This window comes from Gorilla gorilla, chromosome 3 (genome assembly GCF_029281585.2).
Source record: "Gorilla gorilla gorilla isolate KB3781 chromosome 3, NHGRI_mGorGor1-v2.1_pri, whole genome shotgun sequence".
NCBI lineage: Eukaryota > Metazoa > Chordata > Mammalia > Primates > Hominidae > Gorilla > Gorilla gorilla.
In genome coordinates, this window is record NC_073227.2 from 171,853,848 (window position 1) to 171,876,240 (window position 22,393).

The 22,393-nt window shown below is 37.1% G+C and overlaps 1 protein-coding gene across 4 annotated transcripts in view; it reads right to left on the reverse strand.

Annotated features, from left to right (window-relative positions):
• Positions 1-22,393, reverse strand: part of LRBA (LPS responsive beige-like anchor protein) — a 766,360-nt gene that overhangs the window by 572,377 nt on the left and 171,590 nt on the right. For all 4 annotated transcript variants that reach the window (XM_031010185.3, XM_055385519.2, XM_055385518.2 and 1 more), the window contains exons 29-30: positions 14,188-14,347; positions 10,587-11,028 (exon numbers count right to left, since the gene is read on the reverse strand). In XM_031010185.3, coding sequence (XP_030866045.3) covers positions 10,587-11,028; positions 14,188-14,347 — 602 coding nt within the window. The remainder of the gene's footprint in view (positions 1-10,586; positions 11,029-14,187; positions 14,348-22,393) is intronic.

Genomic DNA, 22,393 nt, shown 5'->3' on the forward strand with positions numbered 1-22,393 from the left:
CCTTAGAAATCTTATAAGCTTAAAAAAAAAGTAGATATAAGCAATTTGCTAACATGTATACAACCCAGTTTTTCATTTTTAAACCCCAAAGACTATATCTTTTGATAATATATTAAAAAGCAATGCATAGGAATAAAAACCATACGCAAAAATATCAAATAGTCAAAGTTCTTTATCTTGTATATTATTCAAACACAGGTATTTATGATATACCAATTTTAATTAAAATGTAATACTTTATACCAAACAGTAACTAAAAGACCTTGTTACGCATAACTTAAAAGGCATTTTTAATTGAAGTTGGCTCCATAAACATGCAAAAACTCAGTTAATGAGGTAAAGAGGACAGCTGATATATAATGCACTCCCACAGCAGTGCTTACTTTTAATTACCTGGTGTTAACCATAAGCCCAAAGTCTTCAACATTCAATTTATTTAATCACATCTTTTGTTGACAGTACTATAACTGCGAGCTTCAAGTATTCCCTTAATAGCTTTAAAGTATTCAGCTTCTAAACAAAGTAACTTAGGTATTTGATCCCTATACATGCATTCAAAAGTGAAAATTATGTAATGCCAATATTTTAATAATACATTTTTGTAGTTATTTTTTAAAAACACACACACAAAGCAAAATAGGTTTCGTTTTACTTCAGTGCCTATCATGTGAGGGCAAACACTGTTGCCAATTAAATCAAGTTCTCTTGTGCTAGGCATGGCTTATTCAATGTACTGCAGGGTAGCTGGTGTCACATCATTATAAGGGTGACTGCCAATGTTAACTACACACTAAAAAATAGAAGCAACAGCCACCTGAGCCCCCAATCCAAAATGGTGTGCTTAAATCACGGCAGCTTATATCAGATGAAGATTATTGACTTAAGGGGAGTAGATATGACGAGTGTCTGTGTGCGTGTGTGTGTGTGCACGAACGTGTGTGTGTACGTATGTATTAGTGGTACCTTCAAAAACAACGCAAAATGTAATTTGTGTATTTCCTACTGGAGGGAGAAATTTAAAACCCATTGCTTAAGAAAATCACTGTCTTCTACCAATGTTTTTGCAGGGGAGGGAGGAGAAATATGAAGAATTTACTTTCACATTTGTTCACAAAAGAAAGAACCAGCAAGATCTAGTTTACTCACACAGTAAGTAGGGACTGAATTGAGCAATAGAAAAGAATACTTAGAAAAGTGCAATTGCTTTTTCTATAATCAAAATGTAAGATATATACCTATCTATGCTATGACTCAACAATTCCACTTCTAGGAATTTCCTCAAGAAAGCTTATGTCCACAAAACATGTATACAGTAATGGTCATACAGGCTTTATTTATAATAGTAAAAAACTGGAAATAGCCCAAATGTCCTTTATGCAGATATAGAAAATTTTTAATGGTGCTATGCTTCTAGAATGGAATATTATTCAGCAATAAAAGGTAACAAACTACTGATGAATGAAATGAAAAGGTAACAAACAACATGGATGAATCTCAAAAGCATTATGTTGAATGAAGTCTTATACTAAGGAGTATATACTTTATGGGTTTTTTTTTTTTTTAACATGCACGTCTAGAACAGACAAAACTAATTTATGGTAGAAAAAAATCAGAATAATTGCCTCTGGGGGATAGGAACAGGAATTGGCTGGGAAAGAGAACTTTCGAGACCAATGATATCATGATGGGGACTTAAGGTTACACAAGTGTATAAACTTGTCAAAACTCATCAAATGGTACACTTAAGACTTGTGTCTTTCATTGTATGTAAATTTTAGCTCAAAAAAAAAAAAATGTATTGATCTCCAGTTAGAGAGCTGCATGCTGGCTGAAATATTTAAGAGTGAAGTGAACTGATGTCTACAACTTTGAAGTACATTACAAAAATAAGATTGATTGATGGATACACGGTGAAGCAAACAGAGCTAAAAGCTAATTGTTGAATCTCAGTGATGGGTCTACAGGTGTTCACTGTGCAATTCTTTCAACTTTTCTGTATGCCTGAACATTTTCATAATAAAACACCGGAAAACTGGTAACAGAACAGAATTTACTACAGCTGTTCCAAATATGCACAATCCCTATTTATTCAAGATGACATAACTAATTAAACACAACAAAAGAACTCAACTTCATTTCTAATCCTTTAGCCTCTTGCTGTTAATGTTTCAGTCACAAATAAGGTCTTATTCTTTTATTCAGTTCAGTAAATATTTATCGTCCAAGATCTTTCACCTATTGTCAGGAATGATAGATCAGAAGTACGGCTTTCTACATGAATTTACATTTTACATGTTCCTCACACACTTCTTCAACATGCTCTTATGGTTGCTAAGCGTGTTGTGTCATTTCACAACTCCAACCCTTCGTATATATGCCTCCTCTGCCAAGATGCTTTCTTCTTAATCCTGCTTGCTTGTTAGGTAATATAAAATTATAAATTCTAATAGCAGCTAAGATAAATGAAGCACTGACAATATGCCAAGAATTATTATTCAATTCTCAAAACAATCCTAAGGTACATATTAATTCAATTTTTAGAAATTTTAAATATAAACCTCAGAAAGGTAAAGTAATAACCAAAGTAAATCATAGAACTACCATAGAAATCTAGGTTTATCTAACAGCAGAGCCTTGAATTTGAACCGTTTCCCCATGTTGAGCTTTCTTAAAACTTTAGAGATATAATTCACATACCATTTAATTCACTAAAAATATACAATTAAGAGATTTTTAGTATGCTCACAAAGTTGTATATTTATCACCACAATCATATTAACATTTAAACATAATTTTAGAATCATCTATAATCAACAGCAATAAAGATCTCTAACATATAAAATTATTTATATACTACCATAAAATCACAAAAATACATCTGCTCATAAATTTTTAAAAGCTGCATTATTTCATATAGCTACATAATTAGTATATAATAGAGAAATAAAATCAATTTCCAAATTCGCTGACTGATTCAAATCAATTCTAAGGAATTAACATAACATTGCTTCAGCTTAAGGCTACACAAAATCAAAGAAAAATCAAAGTTACAATGATCCAATTAAAAGGACATTAAGCAGTAGGTAGATTTTGAAATATTTTCATTGTCTTTAACAACCATTGTCATTATCACTATAAAGTTTCAGTGTAAAAGACTAAAATCTTCAACAGAGATCTTTAACCTATCGTGTTTATCTTGTTAAATATAAGTATAAATCTAAATTAGTAAAGCATGTTCTACAGTTTACAAAAATAATCTAGAATTTTAAACTTACCAATAGTTAAGATTGATCATGCAAAAACTAAGCATTTAATATTACCTTTTTATACAATGCATTGGAAAACACAGAGGAAAATGCAATATGCATTTGACAAAACTGAGACTTTACATGACAGGCAATGTGCTAGGGATATTTCTGGCATCTTTCTCAGGCTACAGCTTAAGTTTCTATTTAAGAAACAAATTGAAATCTTTTTTAATGTTTAAGAACAATTATTGAAACTTTTTATATCTACATCAATTTTAGCAGAAAGTGCTTCAAACTTTTTAGCTAGCATAAGGAATTTGAAAGATAGACAACCAATTATGCAAGCTGGTTTCCCAAATTGTCAATTATAAACCAAATATTAAAAGAGATAAAAATTGTTCTTATTATCATTTTTTTCTTTATGAACTCACTATGAATACTTAATATTTGTGGGGCACCATGCTTAAGAACATACACAAATTATCATATTTAATTTATGACAACCCTTGAGATTAGTAGTACATATTATTATGCTAATTTTACAAATGAGAAAGAAGTAATTTTCCTAAAGTACCACACAGAACAAATGAAAATACTGTTGCTGGATTTTTTTTTCCCCCTGAACAAGGGATACTCATTTCAAAGTTTCTTTTAATTTACTGGCAATAGGCAAATAGCAACAATGCCTTCCCGATCAATAAAGTTGAGAACTTCCATTTCAGTATTATATCAGTTTCAAGTATCACAAACCCTCACACAAATGCTATTTTATTTAACATGCAAATAGTTCACTAAAGGAAAAAAAGAGCATTTCAGCCTACCACTTTAGTCCCTAAGGATCCAGTTGAAAAGCCAAACCAGTCCTTGAACTTTATCAAGATAAATCCCTGGCATTCACTAATCATCAGAGAGGATCTTCAAATTAGATAAGAACAAGAATTTTGGCGTGGGAATGAACACAAACACCTTTGCATTCACAAAGGCCCACAACCTGGCAGCCTTTCAGCAAGGTTTTATTCATGTAGCTGTTACTCTAAACTTTCCAGCTATTCCTTGGAAGTTGATAATACTTAAGATATGAGGAGAGTTGTGATTTCTGACATAGCATTCCTGAGATAAATACATGATCAGAGGGACGCTTTGAAATTCCCAAAGATATTCCACTAGCACATGGCAGCATGAAAGTTTTTACAAAGGGGTCTCTAAATAAGAAAAAAAAAGAGGGTAAAAAACAGAGCAGTTTCTTTGTCATCAGAGACTGTTAAATGAATACCAGACATGTTAAATTCTACAGAACATCCTGGAAAATGCTACCATCAAAATTATCTGTTGTTTTCTATTTCAATAAATCCCTTAAAATGTATTACACCTAAGCATGATTTCCTAAATATGTTCATGATCTACTCACTGAAGACATCAGTAAGGCACAAATTTAATTTCTACACTATTTAAAAAAGAAATAAATGCTAAAATACATAAAATTTTGATCATTAGTAAACAATGTAACTATATTAACATATATTAAATTTAAAAGTATAGCCTCACTTACATATTTCTGAGTACTCAATCTAACACTAACAAATCTAAATAAATTATAAAAATTGAGAATAGACGGGGCACAGTGGCTCACGCCTGGAATCCCAATGCTTTGGGAGGACAATGCAGCAGGATCGCTTGAGGCCAGGAGTTCAGCACCAGCCTGGGCAACAGAGCAACACCTCATCTCTACAAAAAATTTTTTAAATAGCTGGGCATGTTGGTCCCAGCTACTCAGGGGACTGAGGAAGAACGATCCCTTGATCCCATGAGTTTGAGGCTGCAGTGAGCTATGACTGCCACTGCACTCCAGCCTGGGTGGCAGAGCAAGACACTGTCTCAAAAATAAAATAAATAAATAAAAATTGAAGCCAGGCGCAGTGGCTGATGCCTGTAATCTCAATACTTTGGATCACTTGAGGCCAGGAGTTTGAGACCAGCCTGGCCAACATGGCGAAACCTCATCTCTACTAAAAATACAAAGACTAGCGGGGCATGGTGGCACACATCGGTAATCACAGCTTAAACCAGTAAGCACTGTGTTATAAACACAAACTAGTTCTATTTTTAGTTGCCTCGGGAACCTCCAAACTGTTTCCCATAGTGGTTGTAGTAATTACACTCCCACCAACAGTATATGAAGGTTCCCTTATCTCCACTTCCTTGCCAACATTTGTTACTGCTTGTCTTTTGGATATAAGCGATTTTAACTGGAGTGAGATGATATCTCATTGTTTTGATTTGCATTTTTCTGATCAATGATGTTGAGCATCTTGTCATAAAATCATTTGACATTTCTATGTCTTCTTTGAGAAATGTCTATTGAGATCTTTAGCCCATTTTAAGGTTATCATTTCATTTAAAATGTAGTAATATTTTTAAATTATTATTAATACATTTCTTCCTATAGAGTTGGTTGAGTCCCTTATATATTCTGGTTATTAGAACCCTTGTCAGTTAACCAGAATTATAAGGTTATTATATAATCCCCAGTCTGTGGGTTGTCTCTTCAATTTGTTGATTGTTTTCTCTGCTATGCATAAGTTCTGTAGCTTGATGTGATCTCATCTGTCTATGTTTGCTTTAACTGCCTGTGCTTTTGGGGTATTACTCGACAAATCTCCCCAGATTAATGTCCTGGAGAGTTTTTCCAATGATTTCTTTCAGTAGTTTCATAGTTTCAGGTCATAGATTTAAGTCTTTAATCCATTTTGAACTGATTTTTGTATATAGTAAGAGATAAAGGTATTCATTCTTCTGCATATGGATATACAGTTTACTCAGTACCACTGAGAAGACTGTCCTTTCCCCATTGCATGTTCTTGGCGCCTTTGTCAAAAATGAGTTCACTTGTAGATGTGTGGATTTATTTGAGTTCTCTATTCTATTCCATTGGTCTATGTATCTGTTTTTATGACAGTATCATGCTGTTTTGGTTACCATAGCTCTGCAGTATAATTTGAAGTTTTGTTCTCTTTGCTCAGGATAGCTTTGGCTATTCTGAGTCTCTGTGGTTCCATATAGTTTCTAGGAATATTTTTTCTATTTCTGTGAAGAATGTCACTGGTATTTTGATATGGATTGCACTGAATCTGTAGATTGCTTTGGGTAGCATGAACATTTTAACACTATTAATTCTTCCAATCCATGAATATGAAATATCTTTCATTTTGGGCGTCCTTTTTAGTTTTTGCATCAATGTTTTATAGTTGTCACTGAGGGATCTTTCACTTCTTTGGCTGTTTATTCCTAGGTATTTTACTTATAGCTATTGTAAATTGGATTACTTTCTTGATCTCTTTTTCAGATTGTTCACTGTTAGTATATAGAAATGATACTAATTTTTGTATGCTAATTTTTGTCATGCAACTGTACTGAATTTATCAGTTATAATAGTTTTTTATGGACTCTTTAGGTTTTTCTAAATACTCTAAATACAAGATCATATCATCTGCAAACAACTGACATCTTCCTTTCCAATTTAAATGCCATTTCTTTCTCTTGTCTGATTGCTTTACCTAGGACCTCCAGTACTGTGTTGAGTAACAGTAATGAAAGTGGGCATCCTTGTCTCGTTCCAGATTTTAGAGAAAAGGCTTTCAGTTTTTCTCTGTTCCATATGATACTAGCTGTGGATCTGTTCTTTATGGCTTTTTATTGTGTTATGTTCCCTCTATATGCAGTTTTTTAAGGGTTTTTATCATGAAGGAATAGTGAATTTTATCAAATGCTTTTCAGCAGCAATTGAAATGATCATATGGCTTTTGTCTTCCATCCTGTTGATATGATGTATCACACTGATAGTTTGTGTATGCTCAGCCATTCTTGCATCCCCAGAATAAATCCCACTCATTATGCATCAATTTTTAAAAAGTTTCTTTGAGACAGGGTCTCCCTCTGTCACCCAGGCTGGAGTGCAGTGGCATGAACACAGCTCACTGTAGTGTCAAACTCCTGGGCTCCAGTGATCCTCCCGCCTCAGCCTCCTGAGTAGCTGAGACTACAGGCACACACCACCATGCCCAGCTAATCTTTTTGTTTTAAAATCTCACCGTGTTGCCCAGGCTAGTCTCAAATTCCTGGACTCAAGAAATCCTCCCACCTCAGCCCACAAAATGCTGGAATTGCAGGTGTGAGTCACTGCACCCAGACAAAAAAAAAAAAAATCATAAAATGAAAAATCTCAGAAGACACAAAAATAAGTTAAAATATATCAAAACTTACAAACACAAACACTTAGAAATAGTACACGGTACCATCTACAGTTAAAAGAAATGTAAACAATGTAAATTTCAATTATTAAAGCATAACTGTATAAAATTAACATTAATGCATACTGTACTACTGTAATAATTTCATAGCTACTTCCTGCCACAATTGCATTGAGCTCTGCTATTGTTAGCATCATTTAAAATGCTGTGTGACACTAGTCATCTCAGAGCACGCAGTTCATCTCTTTTTATGGGGCAGTGGGGGGAAGGAGTTTCGCTCTTGTTGCCCAGGCTGGAGTGCAATGCTGCAGTTTCGGCTCACTGCAACCTCCACCTACCAGGTTCAAGCGATTCTCCTGCCTCTGCCTCCCAAATAGCTGGGATTACAGGCACCCGCCACCATGCGTAGATAATTTTTTTGTATTTTTAGTAGAGGTGGGGTTTCACCATGTTGGCTGGGCTGGTCTTGAACTGCTGATCTCAAATGATCCACCCGCCTCAGCCTCCCAAAGTACTGGGAAGTTTGTCTCTCCAGTAAACTGTGTATCACAGTAAAAGTGCTCTCTCCCAGTTCTCATATATTTTTCATCATGTTTACTGCAATACTATAAACCTTTAATAACATAATGGGAGCCATACAAAGTGCCACTAGCAATACTGGACATGCTCCCAAGCAGCAGGGAAAAGTCATGACATTATAAGAAAAAGTTGAATTGCTTGATATGTACTGTAGATTGAGGTCTGTAGCTATGGTTGCCTGCCATTTCCAAAGAAATTAATCCCGCATAAGAACTATTGTAACAAAAGAAAAGGAAGTTGGCAAAGTTGTCACCGCAGTGACACCAGGAGGCAAAAAAACAAACAAACAAAAAAACAACAAAAAAAAAAACTTGCACTTTTTGTGAAATATCTTTATCTTGCACTGAAAATGCAGCTTTTATGTGGGTACAGGATTGTTATAAGAAAGGCATACCTATAGACTCTAACATGATTTGAGAAAAACTGAAGTCATTATATGTGAACTTTAAGTAAAAAAGAATCTAAGGCTAGATTTAATGCCAGCAAAGGATGATCAAGATAACAGGAGAAGCAGCTTCTGCCAACCAAGAGGCAACAGATGAGTTCCTAGACATCAAAAAAATCATTTAGGAGAAAGGATCAGCCCAATCAGGTTTTTAATGCAGACAAAAGTAACCTATTTGGGATGGGGGGGAAGCCACAAAGGATATTTATTAGCAAGGAAGAGAAGTGAGCACTAGGATTTATGGCAGGAAGAGATAGGCTAACTCTACCATTTTGTGCAAATGCAGTCGGGTTTATGATCATGACTGCCCTTATCTATTAATATAAAGCTGCTAACCCCTGAGCCTTGAAAGGAAAACACAAACACCAGCTGCAAGTCTGTTGGTTGTACAAGAAGGCCTGGACAAAAAGAATCCTTTTTCTGGATTGGTTCTATTGATACTTTGTCCCTAAAGTCAGGAAGTACCTTATCAGTAAGAGATTAACTTTTAAAGTTCTTTTGCAATTGGACAATGCCCCTGACCACCCAGAGCTTCATGAGTTCAACACTGAGGGTGTTGAAGTGGTCTAATTGCCCTCAAACGCAACTTCTCTAATTCAGCCTCTAGAACAGGAGGTCACAAGGACCTTTATGGTTCATTACACATGGCATTCTTAGGAAACAACTGCCAACACTATGGAAGAGAACCCAACAGAACATCGTGAAAGTCTAGAAGGATTATACCACTGAGGATCACTGTTACAGAAAAAGCTGTGGAAACCATCAAGTTTGAAACAATAAATTCCTCCTAGAGAAGACTGTGTTTCTAGGTGTTGTGCATGACTTCACAGGATTTCTGACAGAACTAATCAAGGAAATCATGAGAGACTATAGATATGACAAAAAGGTGAGGGGTGAAGGGTTTCAAGATATGAATCTCGGAGAAATTCAAGAACAGATACCACAAGAACAGAGGGATCAACAGAGGGAAAACAATTTGACGGAGACAAGAACATCCAAACCACTATTAGATGAGGAAGACATAGAAGAAGCAGTACCAGAAAATGAACTGACATTAGACAATCTGGCAGAAGGGTTCTAACGATTCAAGACTGCTTTTAACTTCTTTTATGACATGCACCCTTCTATGACCCAAGCACTGAAACTAAAGCAAATGGTGAAAGAAGGGTTTGCACCACATAGAAACATTTTTAGACAAATAAAAAAGCAAAAAGGTCAGAAAGAAATTCCAGTGCATTTCTGTAAATTTACACCAAGTGTGTCTGCCTCTCCTGCTTCCCCTTTCACTTTCTCCACCTCTGCTACCTCAACTGCCCCTGAGATACTAAAATCAACCTCTTCTCTTCCTCCTCCTCAGCACTCAACATGAAGACAAGAAAGATGAAGATCTTTATGATGATTCGCTTCACCTGATGAACAGTAATATATTTTTTTCTTCCTTATGATTTCTTTTTTTTTCTTTTTTTTTTTTTTTAGACAGAGTTTCGCTCTTCTTGCCCAGGCTGGAGTGCAATGGTGCAATCTCAGCTCATTGCAACCACCGCCCCTCCTGGGTTCAAGCGATTCTCCTGCCTCAGCCTCTGGAGTAGCCTGGATTACAGGCACACCCCACCATGCCCAGCTAATTTTTGTATTTTTAGTAGAGACTGGGTTTCACCATGTTGGTCAGGCTGGTCTCGAACTCCTGACCTCAGGTGATCCACCCACTTCAACCTCCCAAAATGCTGGGATTACAGATGTGAGCCACTGCACCTGGCCTTCCTTATGATTTTCTTAATAATATGTTCTTTTTTTCTAGCTTACCTTACTGTAAGATTACAGTATATATACATATAACTGTAATACACATATAATTTGATATAATACACATATCAAAATATGTGTGAATCAACTGTTTATGTTATCAGTAAAGTTTCTGATCAACATAAGCTATTGGTAGTTAAGTTCTGAGGGAGTGAAAAGTTATATGTGGATTTTCGGCTACACAGGGGGTCATCATCCCTAACCCCCATGTTGTTCAAGGGTCAGATGTAGAAACATACCAAAACGAAAAACTATTATCAGTACCTGTCAAAAGATCTGAACTGCACGGGTTGTTCCACAGATAGATCACCAAGGGCTCCAAGGCAGGCTGGTGGCAGAAGGGCAGGATCCACTGCGACTCCATCTGCTGGTATGTTAACCAAGCTTCGGAGAATGTCTTTCACATTGACGTTTTTTGAAACTGAAACTGACGGTGTAGCCTTAGTGTCCAAGTCATTTCCTCTATCATTTTTGGTTTCCGGAGACTTATTGACTTCTAAAGAAAGAGTAGATAGCACCTCGCTGATTGCATCTGGGCCTGCACTGACACCAGGAGGTGCTGTGTGAGGAGTTACTTCCACATGGCTTCCTAAACCAGTGGCTGTTTCTTCCCCAATGCCTGAGTCCCTCCTTCGAGCAGATGATGTGCTTTCAGATTCTTCCACTGATGCCGTAGTTAAAGTGCTGAATGCTGCTGGTGTGATTTCTATATCATACCCAGAAACACAAGAAATAAACAAACAAAAGTTTAGAACTAATTTTTAAAAGGTATATTCTGTTCTAATAGCTATCTACTGTTTTGAATTATGAAATACATCATGTTCTAAAAAAGCAAAAACTAATTACATATTCTACAGAATGTACTGAGTGGATGCACCTATTATCAAGACAGATGGTATAATAAAATAAATAATAAAATACTTGCAAAAATGATCTAAAGTAATGGGTAGCAACACAAGGTTGAAAGTCATTGGCCTGTAAGAAAAAGTCTACAATCTTTCTTGGGGTGTGTGTGTGTGTGTGTGAGTCTGTTGCCCAGGCTGAAGTGCAGTGGTGTGACCTAGGCTCACTGCAGCCTTGACCTCCTGGGCTCAGGAGATCCTCCCACCTAAGCCTCTCAAGTAGCTGAGACTACAGGTATGTGCTACCACGTCTGGCTAATTTTTCTATTTTTTTGTAGAGATGAGGTTTCACCATGTTGCCCAGGCTGGTCTCAAACTCCTGAGCTCAAGCAATCTACCTGCCTCGGCCTCCCAAAGTGCTAGGATTATAGGCATGCACCACCATGCCTGGCCCAAGTCCGCAATCTTTAGGATAAAATAAAAAGCTCTACCTCAAACATGGTTACTGCAGCTGGAAAACTTGTTACCCCTTCTACATGCATAAATAATTCAATGATCCTTAAAATCCAGTTCAACAAGGAACACCTCCTTTTCTCTCTTTTAATTCTCACTCCCTTTAATCAGGGTTTCAACACATTCTAGCAAAAATAGTCTTATCAAGGTCACCAAAAAATCTGCATCTTGCTAACTCCAATGGTCAGTTTTCAGTCCTAATAGGACTTCACATAACAGCAACAGCTGATTATTCCCTCCAACTAGACAATGCTTCCTTTCCTCGGCTTGCAGGACACCATTCTCTTTTTGTTTTCCTTGTACTACCTCACTGACTGTTCCTTCTTAACATCCTTCACCTCTTTTTCTCCCTGATTTCTTAAGTTGGAGGGACACAAGGTTCAGTCCTTGTTCCTCTTATGTTCTCTGTCTGCATTTAGTCCCTTCGTGGTATCATTCATTCTCCAAGTTTTAAATACCACTATATTTCCCCACCAAAAAACTCAAACTATTAAATATAACTGCTACCCTACAACTTATCTTACATGTCTAAAAAACATCTCAAACTCAACATGCTGAAAACTGAATTTCTTCTCTTTTTATCTTTCCCTGAAAATCTCTTTCACCTTTAATCTACTCCACTGTACCTTGTAATCATTTTTGACTACCTTTTTCATTCACAAAACGCACACCTAATGTTTTAAAATTCTGTTTTTTCTACCACTAAAACATATCCAGAATCTGACTGCCTCTCACCATCTCTAGTTACCAACCTAATCCATCCCACCATAACCTCTTGCCTGGATTACTGATTACTGCAATATCCTCCTTCTTAACTGTTGTGGAAGAGGGTTGTTTTAATAATCCTACTGCCCCATGTCTCCTGGTATGCACCCCTTGACAAGCCCTTGAATCTGGACTAGGCTTGGCTGACAATAACCAACAGGATCTGGCAAAAGCAGCAGTGGGCCACTATTTGGCCCACGTTTTAAGGTCTGGCAGCTCTTGCATTCCCAGAATCTCTGAACATCTCTGTAAGAAGTGTGGCTTATTTCTGATCTACCTTGCTGGAAAGAACATGTAGAGAGATGATATGGAGACAGAGATGCTCTCCAAACTAATGAAGGAAACCAGGAACTCAGTTGAGAACAAGTATCAAGACTGCAGACACACAACCCCAGCTCAGCTGTTTTAGTCAGTCAGTCTCAGCTCTTGGAGCCATCCCACCTGAGGCACTATCTACACTATCAGAAAAGTCATCTTAGATTTTCCAGACCCAGCAAACATCATCTGAAACAGGGATAAACCATGCCCACCGTGCCCTATCCAAATCTAACTCAAGAAATCATGAAGGAAAGATTAAAATGGTTATGGTCTTAGGACACTAAGTGCAGGGTAAGGTATTAAACAGCAGTACCCAGCCAAAAACACTGATTATCCTTGCCCTCTACACTATATCCTCTACACAGAATACAGTTACTTTTTTTTTTTTTTTTGGAAACGGAGTCTCACTCTGTCACCCAGGCTGGAGTTGTGGTGGTGGGATCTCTGCTCACTGCAACCTCTGCCTCCCAAGTTCAAGCGATTCTCCTGCCTCAGCTTCCTAAGTAGCTGGGATTACAGGCACCCACCACCATGCCTGGCTTATTTTTTGTATTTTTAGAAGAGATAGGGTTTTACCATGTTGGCCAGGATGGTCTCCAACTCCTGACCTCAAGTGATCCAGCTGCCTCGGCTTCCCAAAGTGCTGGGATTACTGGCGTGAACTACCAAGCCCAGCCTAGAGGTACTTCTAAAAACATAAATTGTAACTCCTGTACTCAAAACCCTCCAATGACTTCTCATTTCCCTCAGAGAGAAATCCATACCCAATTACTCCTGGTCATTCCTGATATTTTTACCATCTTTATTACTTTCTTTTTTTTTTCTTAGCACTTTCACCACCTTCTAAAATACTATACAATTTACTTATAGCATGTAGATATTTTCTATCTCCTCCCATTAGAATATAAGCTCCATAAGGACACAGATTTTTTGTTTTGTTTTAGTCATGAATATATACCCAAGTATCCAGTAGATATTGAATGAATATCGAGTGAATAATAAATTGCCTCCTTTGGGTGGTAGCTACTTCTATAATTGCAACAGCTACTTAACTAACTATACTTTTATAACTGGGAGCTACTTTTAATACTCCAATTATTGCAGTTACTTGTTAACAAGTCTGTCTCTTAGAATATGAGTTAGTGATTCTTCACAGCAAATGAAGTCAATAAAATTTTTCAACTCTTTTTGTATAACATTTTCTGACTTACCTTTAATTAGTTCATTTAAAGAACAAAAAATATCCCAATTGCAATTAATTACATTATATTCAAGCCACAACTTTTAGTTAATAATAAAAATATATGTATGCTCTCCCTTAATTTGCACAGAAATGGATTTAAATTCCAATATCAATATTTTAACCATCAAAAGTAAGTAACATTTATTTGAACTTTGGTACAAAGGAATAGAAAATGCAAACTTACCAGAGAGTGATACATTTTCATTTTCACTGCCAGTTTCTGTACATGACTGGCTATGCCTTTCATTTTGGGGTTCCAAAATGTCTCTGTACTTGGAGACCATAAGAACAGAGATAAAGTATACTACTGCCAAGGCTAAAAATTGAGCTTGTTTGCTATCCTCCTGGGAAAAAAAATTAAAGGAGTTGATTATGTAACCATAAAATAACATCATTACATTTTACATCACAATGTTTAAATAGAAAACATGTTCACAAATCTTTCAATATACACAGAAAATACATTACCTACATAAATAATAAATTTATTAATAAACTTACTTGAGCAAACATTAGGCAAAGACTCTTAGAAAAATGTCTTTAAATGAGAAGCTTTATACTTGCAAAACATGGAAAGAGAGAAGCTAGCTCATTTTTTTAAATTATTCAATCTAAAGACGTATGTCCTAATATACATTATAATGTTAATCAAACAAACAGTAATTATAATTATATGAAAACAGGTCAGATGCGGTGGCTCATACCTGTAATCCCAGTACTTTGGGGGCCAAACCAGGCGGATCACTTGAGGTCAGGAATTTGAGACCAGCCTGGCCAACATAGTGAAACCCCATCTCTACTGAAAATACAAAAATTAACCAGGTGTGGTGGCACATGCCTGTAATCCCAGCTACTCAGGAGCCTGAGGTGGGAGAATGGCTTGAACCCAGGAGGCAGAGGTTGCAGTGAGCTGAGATCGCATCACTGCACTCAAGCCTGGGCGACAGAGTGAGTGAGACTCTATCTCAATCAAGCAATCAATAAATAAATAAATAAATAAACAATGATATGAGGATAACTGGTTATTTTTATCTATAATCATAAAAACTAAAATACATAAAATATCACAATAAAAGTGCCAAAAAATAAACATGCAGAAGAAAAAAACTGGAGCTATTAGATACAGAATAGGATGCCAAAGGAATTCCTTCTTTTTTTTAGACAGGGCCCCACTCCATTGCCCAGGCTGGAGTACAATGACACAATCATAGCTCACTGTACCCTTGAACTCCCGTGCTCAAGAGATCTTCCTGCCTCAGCCTCACAAGTAGCTAGGACTACAAGAATACACCATCACATCCAGCTAATTTTTGTTTTTTAATTTCTTGAAGAGACAGGGTCTTAGTTATGTAGCTCAGGCTGGTCTCGAACTCTTGGCCTCGAGCAATCCTCCTGCCTTAGCCTCCCAAAGCACTAGGATTATAGGTGTGAGCTCCCACACCTGACCACAAAGGAATTCTTGAGAGTATTTAAAATAGTACAAACAATTATATATCAAGATTTAAAATAAAGAATCTATGAGAAAGAAGACAAACTAGACTGACCTCTTGAAGGGCCTAGGCTCCATTCTAGCTCTACAGGTCACCTATATATCACTGACCTCTTTATCTTGTCAAATTCCCCATCTTCAAGGAGAACCTACACACACCACTATTCTACTAACTTTCCCAAATATGTTTGAACTTGTTAATTTAAAGAAAAAACTCAAATTTATCTATCAAATTCTGAAAACCAAAGGCTCAAGCAGAAGGTAAATTTAAAATAAGAACATGAAGAACACTGTTCCCTATCAGATAAATCCAGGCATACCATGGAGATACCACAGGTTTAGTTCTGGACCACTGCAATAAAGTGGCTATCACAATAAAGTGAGTCACACAAATATTTTAGTTTCCGAGTGTATACAAAGGTTACGTTTACACTATACTGTAATCTATTAATTGTACAACAGCATTGTATCTAAAAAAAAGCACATAACTTAATTTCAAAATATTTTACAGCTTAAAAATGCTAACAATTATCTGAACTTTCAGTCAGTCACAATCTTTTTGCTAGTGGAAGGTTGTATCTCCACATTCATGGATGTCGACTGATGGGTGAGGGTGGTAACTGTAGCAATCTCTTAAAATAAGACAAGGAACTTTGCCACATTAACTGAATCTTTCTTTCACAAAAGATTTTTCTGTAGCAAGCAATGCTGTTTCATAGCATTTTACTCACAGGATTGGAGTCATTCCTCTGAAACCCTACAAAGGTTTTATCAAATACATTTAAGTAATATTCTAAATCCTTTGTTATCATTTCAACAATGTTCACAGTATCTTCATCATGAATGGATTCCATTGTAGGAAACCAATTTCTTTGATTATCCATAGGAAGCAACTCTTCATTCGTTGGAGTATTATCATGACATTGTAGGAATTCAATCACATGTTTAGGCTCTGCTTCTGATTCTGATTCTCTTGCTATTTCCACCACATCAGCAGTGACTTCCTCCATGGAAATCATGAACTCCTAAAAGTCATCCATGAGAATTGTAATCAATTTCTTCCAAACTCCTATTAACATTGATATGTTGATTTCTTCCCATGAATCACATGGGTACTTCATGGTATCTACAATAGTGAATCAATTCCAGAAGATTTTCCATTTACTTTGCCCAGATCCATCAAAGGAATTACTATCTATAGCAGCTACAGCCTGATAAAATGTATGTCTTAAATAATAAGAAGTATTTCTTAAATAGTAAGTCAAAATGACTCTTAATCCATGAACTGCAGAATGAATATTTCACTAAAAAGCATGAAAATAACATGAATCTCCTTGTATATCTGATCAGAGCTGTTGGGTGACCAGGTTGATTATCAATGAGCAGTAATAATTTGAAAAGACTCTTTTCTTCTGAACAGCAGGTCTCAATAGTGGCCTTAAAACATTCAGTAAGCCATGTCGTAAACAGATGCGCTCTTATCTAGGCTTTGTCCTTCCTTTCATAGAGCACAGGCAGAGTAGATTTATAATAATTCTTAAGGGTCCGAGGATTTTCAGAATGATAAATGTGCATTGGCTTTAACTTAAAGTCACCAGCTGTATTAGTCCCTAACAAGAGAATCAGCCTGTCCTTTGTAACACTGAAGCCAGGCATTGATTACCTGGTAGCTAGGAACATTGTAGGATGGTATCTTCTTCCAATAAAAGGTGTTTTGGCTTTTGTTGCCATTGCTTTTGGTGTTTTAGACATGCAGTCCTTGCCCATGCCTGTGTCCTGAATGGTACTGCCTAGGTTTTCTTCTAGGGTTTTTATGGTGTTAGGTCTTACATTTAAGTCTTTGATCCATCTTGAATTAATTTTTGTATAAGGTGTAAGGAAGGGATCCACTTTCAGCTTTCTACATATGGCTAGCTAGTTTTCCCAGCACCATTTATTAAATAGGGAATCCTTTCCCCATTTCTTATTTTTGTCAGGTTTGTCGAAGATCAGATAGTTGTAGATGTGTGGTGTTATTTCTGAGGCCTCTGTTCTGTTCCGTTGGTCTATATCTCTGTTTTCGTACCAGTACCATGCTATTTTGGTTACTGTAGCCTTATAGTATAGCTTGAAGTCAGGTAGTGTGATGCCTCCAGCTTTATTCTTTTGGCTTAAGATTACATTGGAAATGCAGGTTCTTTTTTGGTTCCATATGAACTTTAAAGTAGTTTTATCCAATTCTGTGAAGAAAGTCATTGGTAGCCTGATGGGGATGGCAATGAATCTATAAATTACCTTGGGCAGTATGGCCATTTTCACGATATTGATTCTTCCTATCCATGAGCATGGAATGTTTTTCCATTTGTTTGTGTCCTCTTTTATTTCGCTGAGCAGTGATTTGTAGTTCTGCTTGAAGAGGTCCTTCACATCCCTTGTAAGTTGGATTCCTAGGTATTTTATTTTTTTTGAAGCAATTGTGAATGGGAGTTCACTCATGATTTGGCTGTTTGTCTGTTATTGGTGTATAGGAATGTTTGTGATTTTTGCACATTGATTTTATATCCTGATACTTTGCTGAAGTTGCTTATCAGCTTAAGGAGATTTTGGGCTGAGATGATGGGGTTTTCTAAATATACAATCATGTTATCTGCAAACAGGGACAATTTGACTTCCTCTTTTCCTAATTGAATACCCTTTATTTCTTTCTCATGCCTGATTGCCCTGGCCAGAACTTCCAACACTATGTTGAATAAGAGTGGTGAGAGACGGCATCCCTGTCTTGTGCCAGTTTTCAAAGGGAATGCTTCCAGTTTTCCCCATTCAGTATGATATTGGCTGTGGGTTTGTCATAAATAGCTCTTATTATTTTGAGATACGTCCCATCAATACCTAATTTATTCAGAGTTTTTAGCATGAAGCGCTGTTGAATTTTGTCAATGGCCTTTTCTGCATCTATTGAGACAATCATGTAGTTTTTGTCGTTGGTTCTGTTTATATGCTGGATTACGTTTATTGATTTCCATATGTTGAACCAGCCTTGCATCCCAGGCATGAAGCCCACTTGATCATGGTGGATAAGCTTTTTGATGTGCTGCTGGATTTGGTTTGCCAGTATTTTAGTGAGGATTTTTGCATCGATGTTCATCAGGGATATTGGTCTCAAATTCTCTTTTTTTGTTGTGTCTCTGCCAGGCTTTGGTAACAGGATGATGCTGGCCTCATAAAATGAGTTAGGGAGGATTCCTTCTTTTTCTATTGATTGGAATAGTTTCAGAAAGAATGGTACCAGCTCCTCCTTGCACCTCTGGTAGAATTTAGCTGTGAATCCGTCTGGTCCTGGACTTTTTTTGGTTGGTAGGCTATTAATTATTGCCTTAATTTCAGAGCCTGCTATTGGTCTCTTCAGGGATTCAACTTCTTCCTGGTTTAGTCTTGGGAGGGTGTCCAGGAATTTATCCATTTCTTCTAGATTTTCTAATTTATTTGCGTATAGGTGTTTATAGTATTCTCTGATGGTAATTTGTATTTCTGTGGGATTGGTGGTGATATCCCCTTTATCATTTTATATTGAGTCACTCGATTCCTCTCTCTTTTCTTCTTTATTAGTCTTGCTAGTGGCCTATCAATTTTGTTGATCTTTTCAAAAAACCAGCTCCTGGATTCATTGATTTTTTTGAAGGGTTTTTTGTGTCTCTTATCTCCTTCAGTTCTGCTCTGATCTTAGTTATTTCTTGCCTTCTGCTAGCTTTTCAATGTGTTTGCTCTTGCTTCTCTAGTTCTTTTAATTGTGATGTTAGGGTGTCAATTTTAGATCTTTCCTGCTTTCTCCTGTGGGCATTTAGTGCTATAAATTTCCCTCTACATACTGCTTTAAATGTGTCCCAGAGATTCTGGTATGCTGTGTCTTTGTTCTCGTTGGTTTCAAAGAACATCTTTATTTCTGCCTTCATTTTGTTATGTACCCAGTAGTCATTCAGGAGTAGGTTGCTCAGTTTCCATGTAGTTGAGTGGTTTTGAGTGAGTTTCTTAATCCTGAGTTCTAGTTTGATTGCACTGTGGTCGGAGAGATAGTTTGTTATAATTTCTGTTCTTTTACATTTGCTGAGGAGTGCTTTACTTCTAACTATGTGGTCAATTTTGGAATAAGTGCGACGTGGTGCTGAGAAGAATGATTATTCTGTTGATTTGGGGTGGAGAGTTCTGTAGATGTCTATTAGGTCCACTTGGTGCAGAGCTGAGTTCAATTCCTGGATATCCTTGTTAACTTTCTGTCTCGTTGATCTGTCTAATGTTGACAGTGGGGTGTTAAAGTCTCCCATTATTATTGTGTGGGGGTCTAAGTCTCTTTCTAGGTCTCTAAGGACTTGCTTTATGAATCTGGGTGCTCCTGTATTGGGTGCATATATTTTTAGGATAGTTAGCTCTTCTTGTTGAATTGATCCCTTTACCATTATGTAATGGCCTTCTTTGTCTCTTTTGATCTTTGTTGGTTTAAAGTCTGTTTTATCAGAGACTAGGATTGCAACCCCTGCCTTTTTTTGTTTTCCATTTGCTTGGTAGATCTTCCTCCATCTCTTTATTTTCAGCCTATGTGTGTCTCTGCACGTGAGATGGGTCTCCTGAATACAGCACACTGATGGGTCTTGACTCTTTACCCAATTTGCCTGTCTGTGTCTTTTAATTGGAGCATTTAGCCCATTTACATTTAAAGTTAATATTGTTATGTGTGAATTTGATCCTGTCATTATGATGTTAGCTGGTTATTTTGCTCATTAGTTGATGCAGTTTCTTCCTAGCATCGATGGTCTTTACAATTTGGCATGTTTTTGCAGTGGCTGGTACTGGTTGTTCCTTTCCATGTTTAGTGCTTCCTTCAGGAGCTCTTGTAGGGCAGGCCTGGTGGTGACAAATCTCTCAGCATTTACTTGTCTGTAAAGGATTTTATTTCTCCTTCACTTATGAAGCTTAGTTTGGCTGGATATTAAATTCTGGGTCGAAAATTCGTTTCTTTAAGAATGTTGAATATTGGCCCCCACTCTCTTCTGGCTTGTAGAGTTTCTGCCAAGAGATCTGCTCTTAGTCTGATGAGCTTCCCTTTGTGGGTAACCCAATCTTTCTCTCTGGCTGCCCTTAACATTTTTTCCTTCATTTCAACTTTGGTGAATTTCACAATTATGTGTCTTGGAGTTGCTCTTCTCGAGGAGTATGTTTGTGGTGTTCTCTGTATTTCCTTAATTTGAATGTTGGCCTGCCTTGCTAGGTTGGGGAAGTTCTCCTGGATAATATCCTGCAGAGTGTTTTCCAACTTGGTATCACTCTCCCCATCACTTTCAGGTACACCAATCAGACGTAGATTTGGTCTTTTCACATAGTCCCATATTTCTTGGAGGCTTCGTTCATTTCTCTTTACTCTTTTTTCTCTAAACTTCTCTTCTCACTTCATTTCATTCATTTGATCTTCAATCACTGACACCCTTTCTTCCAGTTGATCGAATTGGCTACTGAAGCTTGTGCATTTGTCACGCAGTACTTGTTGCCATGGTTTTCAGCTCCATCAGGTCCTTTAAGGACTTCTCTACGCTGGTTATTCTAGTTAGCCATTCGTCTAATCTTTTTTCAAGGTTTTCATAGCTTCTTTTGGATGGGTTCAAACTTCCTCCTTTAGCTCAGAGAAGTCTGACCATCTGAAGCTTTCTTCTCTCAACTCGTCAAAGTCATTCTCTGTCCAGCTTTGTTCCATTGCTGGCAAGGAGCAGCGTTCCTTTGGAGGGGGAGAGGTGCTCTGATTTTTTGAATTTTCAAATGGGATCTATTTAAACTGAAGAGCTTCTGTACAGCAAAAGAAACTACCATCAGAGTGAACAGGCAACCTACAGAATGGGAGAAAATTTTTGCTATCTACTCATCTGACAAAGGGCTAACATCCAGAATCTACAAATAACTCAAACAAATTTACAAGAAAAAAACAACCCCATCAAAAAGTGGGCGAAGGAGATGAACAGACAATTCTCAAAAGAAGATATTTATGCAGCCAACAGACACATGAAAAAATGCTCATCATCACTGGCCATCAGAGAAATGCAAATCAAGACCACAATGAGATACCATCTCACACCAGTTTGAATGGCGATCATTAAAAAGTCAGGAAACAACAGGTGCTGGAGAGGATGTGGAGAAACAGGAACACTTTTACAGTGTTGGTGGGACTGTAAACTAGTTCAACCATTGTGAAGACAGTGTGGCGATTCCTCAGGGATCTAGAACTAGAAATACCATTTGGCCCAGCCATCCCATTACTGGGTATATACTCAAAGGATTATAAATCATGCTGCTATAAAGACACATGCACACGTATGTTCACTGCAGGACTATTCACAATAGCAAAGACTTGGAACCAATCCAAATGTCCATCAATGATAGACTGGATTAAGAAAATGTGGCACATATACACCATGGAATACTATGCAGCCATAAAAAAGGATGAGTTTATATCCTTTGTAGGGACATGGATGAAGCTGGAAACCATCATTCTCAGCAAACTATTGCAAGGACAAAAAACCAAACACTGCATCTTCTCACTCATAGGTGGGAATTGAACAATGAGAACACTTGGACACAGGAAGGGGAACATCACACACCAGGGCCTGTCATGGGGTGGGGTTAGGGGAGAGGGATAGCATTAGGAGATATACCTAATGTAAATGATGAGTTAATGGGTGCAGCACACCAACACGGCACATGGATACATATGTAACAAACCTGCACGTTGTGCACATGTACCCTAGAACTTAAAGTATTAAAAAAAAAAAGTTGTTTTGTCCACATTGAAAATCTGTTGCCTAGTGTAGACACCTTCATCAATTTCTTAGCTAGCTCTTCTGAACCTATTGCTTCACCTTGTACTTTTCTGTTATGGAGACAG